The 9904-nt window shown below is 32.8% G+C and overlaps 1 protein-coding gene across 1 annotated transcript; it reads right to left on the bottom strand.

The window, feature by feature from the left end:
• Positions 1-6669: 6669 nt before the first annotated feature.
• LOC128182608 (uncharacterized) lies at positions 6670-8540 on the bottom strand. Its single transcript, XM_052851332.1, has 4 exons — positions 8507-8540; positions 7734-7978; positions 7418-7492; positions 6670-7095 (listed from the first exon to the last, which is right to left on the bottom strand). Exons 1-4 carry the CDS (start codon positions 8538-8540, stop codon positions 6748-6750), a joined length of 702 nt encoding a protein of 233 aa, XP_052707292.1. The 3' UTR covers positions 6670-6747.
• Positions 8541-9904: the final 1364 nt, after the last annotated feature.

A 9904-nucleotide genomic window follows, 5' to 3' on the forward strand; every position in this document is an offset into this window, starting at 1 on the left:
AACACATGACTTACAGGTTCCTAATAAACCCTCTAACCCACTGTGCTAAGGAGTTAGGTGACCATTTTTGAAAAGAAACTACATGTACTTATATAATTACACTTTATTTTATTGTTTATTTCGATAAACAATACGTCACAACATGGAAGTGTCCCATATCACCTTAAACTCGGAACACCTCTGACCTAATAAGATCGCCGCATTAAATACAAAGTTTGATTTAACTCTAATTTGTTTATCATCAAGAAATTCTGCATCGCTGACAAATAAAGTTTTCTTCTGTATAATGAAATACCAATTAACTGACTATTCGGACAATAGCAAGTTTATTGTCCCATTCCACAGCAACTATTTCCCTTGGCTTTGCCTCATTAAATAGTTGCTGTCTTGGGGGACAATAAAATTGCTATTGTCCTCATACCCAGTAAATACTAAATAGGCATATAATATCCCATCCACGTACATTTCATGTTATATAACCTCCCGTTTGTAACCTTCAATTTCACTGTAAAGTCAACATATCTGTCATAGCCGCAAGTTTCACAATTTATTTCTGCTTCTCATGTACTTAAAATTAGGGGCCTTAATATTGCTTACCAATTCCAACAAGAGACATCCCTCTAACTATTGATAATCATTAAAATTCATTTCATGTATCTACGCAACAATGATAAACCTTCAAGTACAGTCACTCTCAATTTTACAAAAATATTGACAGTACTTTATCCGAAACTGTTCCTTGTACCTTTAACTTACTACACTAACATTTTTATGAAAAGACGGTTTGTCTTATAATAAGAAAGCTAATGCAATTCTGAGAAAAAGAATACCACATATTGCCAATTCCATTGAGGTTTAATAAAAATATGGCCATTTAAGTGAACCCACCATTTCCAATTTCCTTTAGTAAACACAGATTTACAGGGTTCTCCATAGTAAAACATCTTTACCTGACCTTTTAGAGGTCAACTTTTGTTTAACCACCTTTAAAAAGAAACCTTATTCAATACAACATATGCCTACATGATGATAATCATGATAAAAGCTTCACATCACTTAGAAATACCCTTACATGTATACCCCCCACCCCCCAATCTTTTGATTTTCACAAAAAGTAATGGTTTGAAATGTTTTACCTAATTTTATGAAACTTGTGGCAATTTCCTTGAGTCATTTCTCACACATATTTGAAAACAATTATCAATGATTCTAAAATTTGATCTTTATTTGTTTATTGTATGATTTGTACCATTTTAATTAACAAATAGACAGCTGTCCTGCTTGTGATTTCTTGTTTTCATGAAAAAAGTAAGCTAACAATCATATTTAGTGAATATCTAATCTATTCTGATTTCTAGTCTCCTTCTAACCATGCTAAAACAGTAAGTTACAACCTACAAGTTAGACATCTGCCTTAAATTAGAATTAAATTCAAACACACCCAGGTAGCTGGAGACAGTTGATTTCAATGAAAAATGTTCAAATTTGACATGTTTTTCTACTTTTTTATGCATATATACCTTAGAAAGGTAGAAATAGGTTGTTTCTTGTTCATTTCAAAAGTAATTATCATAGCAGATGTTATTTCAAAGTCAAATGTACATTTACATATCCTACATGTAATCTTAATGCAGTCAATAAAATGGGGGGGGGGGTTCAATTATGTAAACACATCTAAATATCTTTATGAAAAAAAAATAAAGGAAACATAATTGTATACTTTTATTGAAAAACAAATTTTCACAGCAATTAAGAATTTCTTTAAACAGCCTTAATTTTGTTTTCATAATTTCTTATCAAACACAAACCACAACATGGCATGATGCTTTCTTCAAGTTCCATTATTGTTCACGCATTATCGGATTTAATTTGAATTACCGGTAAATAGTCTGTAGAACACAAGGAATATGCATGTGGATAGAGGTGACAGGTTAATCTCAGGAGCTGACCCACAAGAATCAACAGGTACCGGTAAAAGCAATGTGGTAACAAGAGTCTGTTTTGAGCTGAAATAAATAAAAAAAATAATTAGCTGTGTTTACATACATGTACTAGTAATAGCTGTGTTTACATTAACATATGCATAGTATTTCTGTAAAAAATACACTGACCATGCAGTGTAATAAGTATGACATATCCCAATACATGACATAACATTTAGGCAGTACAAGATCAAAAATTTGCATATCAAGTCATAATATAATATTAAAAAATTTTCATAGGTATAAACACTTATCAAATTGAGAAAGAGAGAGAGTTTGAGAGAGAGAGAGAGAGTTTATTACCGTACTTGTAGTGCAACAGTCAATATTTCAATTTGTAAATTACAAACGAATATTACCCACCGAACAGCGTCAAAGTACATGTACTGGTATTAGCTTCTGGTATACCATTTTTTATCAATTCTACAGTGGTTTTTTTTTTTTTGGCAAATAAATTTAACGAGGGTTTTTGTTAATTTTCTTATAAATTACATGTTTTAAAAACAATACTACGTGTAATAAGCATAAAACATGTATGAGTAAACTTAATGAAGAATTTTTAATAGATTTTTTTCACAGAATGTGGTACATTACATGTATGTCAATCTTTATAAAACTAGCGTATATTTCGTGCGCCATTAATTGCAAGTTTTTTGTAAATATCATTTACTTGCATGATAGGTATATATGGTCTAACCAAAATTTTCTTCATAAAGCTACAGCTGTATGTACCACATATATGTTTTGTCACAAGTATACATTTTAAAAAAAAATACCCAAATTCCAACAGTTTAAATAAACTCAACTCATTCTCTGATAAGTTCATTGTGTTTTGTGCGTGCATATCTTATTTGTCCGCTGCAACAGCAGCCAATCAGCGGTAAGCTGAATCCACAAAAAGAAAGTTTGTGTTTTAGGAGCGGGTAAATTGTTTATGCGACACTGTCAAGAAAACCACACCAAATTATAACAAGAAACATAAATATTCACTTAAATGTATTCTGTTGTAAAGTAAAGGTTTTTAACACTTATTGCATCTTGCAAAACATGTGATGACCTTAATCATCTGTCATATATCTGATATACATGTATATGTAAAAGATGGGAGAAATAACGACGGAACAAAGTGGGATTCGAACTTTGGCCCTCTGAATCTCTAGTCAAGTGCTCTACCAACTGAGCTACATGTATCTGGCACCGGTATTCAAACCAGTCTGACCGTCACATTCCTCCCCCTTAAATGATCTTCACCCTCGAAGATCATCCCTGGCAGGATCGACTTAACCTGTTAGTTCCAGGGGTTGGTCACTACACCAATATTGTAACAGGATGGGAGAAATAATGAAGGACCAAACTGGGATTTGAACCTGGGCCCCCTGAATCTCTAGTCAGGTGCTCTACCAACTGAGCTATCTGGCACTGGTATTCAAACCGGTCTGATCGTCACATATATAAAGAATTATTTTAAACAATGTTGTTCAATAAAAAATAACACTCGCAACCTTCAGTTTTTGTCTGTAATTAATCAATATTGGCGTGCGATCAGTTCTCGCCGAGTACCATTTCTCACCAGTGCATTGTTACGTCATTTTATCAACACATAAAATTATATACGAAAATATGATGTAACAGTGCACCAGCGAGAAATGGTCCTCGGCGAGAACTGCTCGCACGCCAGTACTGCCAGTAGTCGGATTAAAAAAAAGAGAATAAAAAATTACATTTAAAACATTAACAAGGACAATTTAAGTACACATCATAACTGCTAAACAAGAAAAATTATGTGAACTGGTAGAATGGTACGCATAGTTCTAACTTGTAACCTACATGTACAAGTACATGTACCGGGTACCCGTTGGTCTGCTAAACCTCTTTAATGATACAATGATCGGCATCATAAAGATATTAAAGTCATGTTTTAACTCTGAAGTCTGAAGTATACAATTTTATTTACTTGAAGTTATGTCTACAGGGTATTCATGACTACATTTGGAGTCTTCTGCACAAGAATATATGATATGTTTCTAATTAGACCCTGCTTTGAATTTTGAGTTGAAAATTCACAATCTGTTATTTTTTTAAATAGATAAATTCAGTTACCCTTTCCAGTCCCCCATGAACCTCGAGCGAGTCTAAACATCCATGAAACATGTAAAAATTACACGTTAGTAAACAAACACCCACACCATAACAAAAACATCTAACAGTGTGCACGTACTTACATGTACATCTATACTATATACTAAATTTTAACCAGTTAACAAGAAACTTTAAAAGGAGTAAAAGCCTCACCTTCTTCAGTAACATCCACATAAATCACACACTTTAATGTCCATCTTTTCTCCTTTTTTACTCGTAGCTTATCAACGGCTGATCGTCGACAGAAGTGTGGCTGTCAGAATTTCCTCGTAAACGATTCACACGAGAAAAATATCCTCCTTAAACAAATATGTAGTATTGTTCCCTGTGCATGTTCATATGTTTCACAGCAAATTGAAAATGCATGTGTACACCGAAAGAATACACAACTTCTCTTCTGCATTACGGCTCTCTCTTTTCTACAATGCCGTTTACAATTTAGTTTAAAGGTTATAATACAAAAAGCAACAAAATTTCAGCCCCGAAAAAATCTTAAACTTTGGTGACAAATAGCTCAAAAACTAACAAAGAAATTACCAAAATTTTCATGCCAGCAAAACTATAAAATGTTACCGACAATTTCGCCAAATTGCATGCATCTATCATCTGTAGTTCCCGAGATCAACTCTGGACAAAAGACCCCCAAATTTTCAATGAAAGGGCAATAACTCATAACCGGAAGTGAATTTTAAAAATTTGAAAAAAACGTCTAGAGATATTAATATCATCTACATACCCTGAAAGTTTCATAGCAATCAGACAAAAAATGTTCGAGAAATCTCGTGCACAAAATTTGCGGGAAAAAAAAAATAATAATAAGAAACAGTAGAATAACAGAAGGGTTTTCCGTTGAAAAACGGAAAACCCTAATAAACTCCGCGCTGCTCATAGAGAAACCGGCCTAAGATCTCAGAACAGTAAATATGGAATAAATATTTCAACTGAGATTTTTGTGTATAAAACTAAAGCTATTCGGTTGCATTTTCATTGATTTACAACCTGAAATTGTCGTCTCTTCTACCATTATAATGTCACTGGATTTTAAACATCGATCGCCCGATTGTTTAAATACCAATGTAATCAAAACGTAATGTCCCATTAAAATTTATGAATCCTTCTACAACCTTGAAAGATTAAATAGATCAACTAATGTGCATGTGATTGATTGGAACTAGCTTTATTGATTTTGGTACTCTCTGTATGTATGAAAATGCAGAGCTTTAAACGGAATGCGTCACAGCATTTTTGAAACTAGCATTTATATGCTGGTATCTTTTTAAGGAATAAGGTATCATAATTTGAGTAATATGAGGTAATGAAATACGGCCAGGGTGGTCGAATCCAATAAAGCCCGGAGAGTTTTATGAAAGATATACTTTTCTTTGCCGCATTTGATCACTTCATGATATTCAAAGAATTATTCCTTATTACCTATACTTAAATAAATTTTTGTAATTGCACGATTAAATGTTCAAATAGTCATTAATAAAGTGTATTGGACAAATGAATACATTACAAAATAGATTTGCAGTTTTATCATAGACAAAGACAATCATTGTAAATGTACATGTAGATTCATGTATATGTGATTAATGTTCCTGAAACCGACATTTGTCACGTCTATATTTAAATATTTTAGTATATTTTAGAATGTATATATTGTGCACTCAAAAATTTATTTGATAATCGATTTTAATTTGATGAATTTGATGCAATTTTATCAAAGTTAAGTAAAAGTGCTTAATATGGCATTTTTGTCTAAATGTTCAGAAGAGTATCAAAATACAACAGTATGTAGCAAGTGTTCCTAATCATGCACATTTCGATTAGCACTTTCCATAAAGTGAAGCAGTGGTCTCAAATTCGCTCTATATGATCGTCTAAAGTTCTGAGGAATTCACAATATGTGAGTGTTAATTTTTGTGTAAAACTTTGAACTCTATAGAGATTTTACTATGCAAGCAACCTCAGACAGTGTAGATTGTAAATTGTTCAAACAATGACCTCCGGCCCAGTAATAAGGCGCCAAGGAGGGGGGTTCAAAGTTCAATATAGAACATTAAAGAAAATGTTTAATAGTAATTTAAAAATTTTCTTTGAAAGCAATACGTTGCTATGATCTGTGGTATTTTTAGCAACCATTCTCAAAAAGTGTGTATTGCAAATTATCTTCATTTTGCTTATTGCTTTTGTGTACTGTCAAATCTTTAAATTTTTAAGTTTTACAACATATTAGAATTATAGTTTCATATCTTAAAGATTTAGGGAGAAGATACTAGACAAGACCTGATGTGTACGTGAGCGATATAGCCCATGGACTACTTGTGTTTGACGAAAAGAGCAATCTGATCCTATTGGAAGTCAATAATTTGTTGCGGATATCATAAGATTGCGCAAATTAATGTTCCGATCTATATGAGAGAGAGAGAGAGAGAGAGAGAGAGAGAGAGAGAGAGAGAGAGAGAGAGTGATGGTAATGATAAAGTGGAACAAACTAGAACAAGAACAATTTCCAAAGCAAATTTTGTTAAGATTTATTCTTCGTTAGTGTTACATGTAATGCATAAGATGGGCGATGGCAAGCATATAAATAATACCGGTAAATTGGAAGACTTTTATATTTAGTTCATACATGATACTGTCCCTGCAGCTCAAACCTCCGAGATGAAGTAACGACACGATCCATTTTGGTGTTCACAGTCTGAAGTTTATCTAACAGCCAAACGTAGAAGTTTGCACAGTTTGTATTGTGTTTGATACACAGTGAGTATTTGGTGGCTGATTGAAGAAGAATGTTCGAATGGTGGTCCGATTCTCCGTGTCTGTGATAAATCTTCCGCAGGTTACACATCACTCTCAGCAGGTGGTCCTCGTGCCAGTTGAAGTCCATAAATACAGAGAAATGTTCTTGTATCAGAGACATGTAAAGTCCGATTTCTGAAAGCTTTTCGAACAGGTCCAGTAAAATTGAGCTCTATAGATAAAAAAAGAAAATCAAAAGTAGAGAGAGAGTTTATATTATTTCTTCTTAACCATGAAACATTTTCTTTAGTTTTAGGCAAAAAAGCCAGTTCCATGTGTCTACAATTTTGGCCCCCCTTTGTTTCAGTACAAAATAGCCGGATGCATGTACTAGTATATATTTTATCCCTTGTTCGTGTACATCCGAAAAGATAAGGGTCACATGAGTTTGTATTCTTTAATTGAATTGACTGTATTAATCTTAAATCATATAATTATATTCAAGTAAGAATGGGTTAAAATAATTTTATAATTTATCAATAGAACTAATTTACCGATGGGCATCTTTGTCCAACTTTTGTAATGATTCTGGATTTTTCGAAACTTGTTTGGACAGGCATTCGCTCAATCTGAAAAGAAAAGAAAAATTTCTTAGACTACTTTAAACATCATGGATTGGAATAATTAATGTGTCTGAATATAATAATTATTGATCTTTTAGCCATCATAATTCATAGTGTGTTCTTTCAACTTTCTAGGTTGTTACATGTATCAATTTGAAAATACAGCATGTCAACCCAGTAAATAAAATTTCAAAACTCTTTATCATCTACAGGAAATTTCTGATCAACATCAACCTGACCCACTTACTGCAAATAGAGTCAAATTCTGGATTTGCCAAGAAAGCTCGTACAAACTGGTCATGAAGTTGTTTCTTAATTGGACAAAGCTTTCCTCCAAGAACACAGGGGACACGGTGGAGTTGATAATTTCCCCTCCGCTGCACGGTCTCTCGTAACTAATCACGTGACGTTTCCATGGAAATCGAGTTTTCTTGCACAAGGTGTAACCTGCACAGTTTGCCAGGGTTAAAACTGCTTCACTTAGGAGTATACCTTTGAGAGGAGAAATTGTCTTGGATTGACTCAATTGTATAATTTTTTTTTAAATATAAGACTAAATAATACAATTACCAAAGCATATCTGCAAAGCATTAATTACTGTAACAGTTATTCATTATATTTAGTCTAAAACACAAAAATTAACTCAGATTCAAATTATTTTTCAAAACTGTATTTTTTTTAATATATTAATAGATAGACGTGATAAAGGACATTGGGCGTGTAATAATAAGTATTTTTGTATCTATCGTTTATCGCCGCAGTAGGGTTTTAGCTGTTGGGGCGTGGGGGGTAATACATCGTAAAAAAACACACACACAATTATTCTACATTGTGAAAGTATTGGTCCTTTTCTAAAATCTTATTTTTATATAAAATATGGCATCTAAAAAAGATATATAAGATAAATTTCACCAATTTAGATATGTACGAAGTGAATAAAACTAATGCAGTCAAAGTTTGTCTTGTGATGCATGTATAACAGTTATGATCGTAAATTCAATAACAATGCAAAATACGTACCAAAAATCACTTGTTTGAAGAGTAAAGCAATCATCGTTTTTCTTGTATTGAAAAATAAATGCAAAATATCGACCTCCGAATTTTTATACATATTTCTTAATCTTCATACATCCAATCAAATCGACTTTTCTTTATTTAAGACTTGGAAATATTTGTAGCAGAAAAAAATTATCTAGTGATTTGAATCAAGCTTTGTTCCCACTTTCCTTTTCGATTTGGTGCCAGTCTGAAAGTCTTTATTTTATCTTTACCTTTTGGGAGGAGGGGGTGGGGGTGTAAAGGAGGACAACCATTGGTCAAATGAGTACTGACTTCACTTTTCTTTAAACATACTAGCATTTTAAAATAGAATCAGATACTGAATCCGTGTAAAAATCCAAACTAACCTCCATTTATTGTTCTCTTTGTTAGGAGTTCAGATCGTGGGTGGTTTAAATGGTTCAACTTTGAGACCGGATTGTTTAGCCTGTCATTGTGCCATTATTGCAACAGTATTTTAATCTGATCTCAATGATCTCAATTTAAACAAGGACAGCTAGGAGAAAGTATTTTTAAAACATGGAAAACTTAAATGAGTAGGGGTTCTAAAAAAGTTCAGTCTCTAAACTTTAAATAATTATTGCACATTTCTTTAAACTGCAATTATAAAGTCTTGGGCCTATAATGGTTTCTTTAAATATAAAATTAAGAGTTGGGTTTTTGGTAAGTCGGAACTTCAGGATTTTAGTATGATTTTGATGGAAATCAACAGAAACGAAATTGGAATCGAAATTGCGGTGATTCAGGAGTTCATGGGTAATTTGGTGTGTTAATAAATAAAATATTACATTTGAATATGATATTCATGCAATTTATAAAAAAACAATTGATTAGATTCAATATGTAGTTTCTGCATTATCTCCTACGCTGCTTATGCATTTTCTTCTATAATCTGCAATACGATGTACATGTAAAAACAAATTAAGAGATTTATTGATTACAATATTATACAAAGCCTTTTCGGACACTGTCACCTTAAAACAATATCTAATATGACTGCAAAAATAGAGATGACATCGTTTTATTGTAGTTTGGAAAATGTTTACCGTGCTAAGTGTTTGATATTTGTGTGATTGTTATTTGTCAATATTTTTCGGGGGGGGGGGGGTGGGGGGTGGGTGGTATCCCCCCTCCCTCCTTCATTCACTGCCACCATCAACTCATTTACTGACAATTGCAAAGTTGTTACCCTTTTAATGACTCTTTAGAGTTGTCCTTCTTATCTTGGCAAAGGAAACCTAATTCGATATATATATTAATATTCTCTGAAGTGATACTTACCCATAGCCCTGTATGTCAGCCACTGGCTGTTGAAATCAGTCATTTTGAAATTAATGAAAATTAGATAATGTATATTGT

This window comes from Crassostrea angulata, chromosome 4, assembly GCF_025612915.1.
Source record: "Crassostrea angulata isolate pt1a10 chromosome 4, ASM2561291v2, whole genome shotgun sequence".
In the NCBI taxonomy this organism is placed as follows: Eukaryota; Metazoa; Mollusca; class Bivalvia; order Ostreida; family Ostreidae; genus Magallana; species Magallana angulata.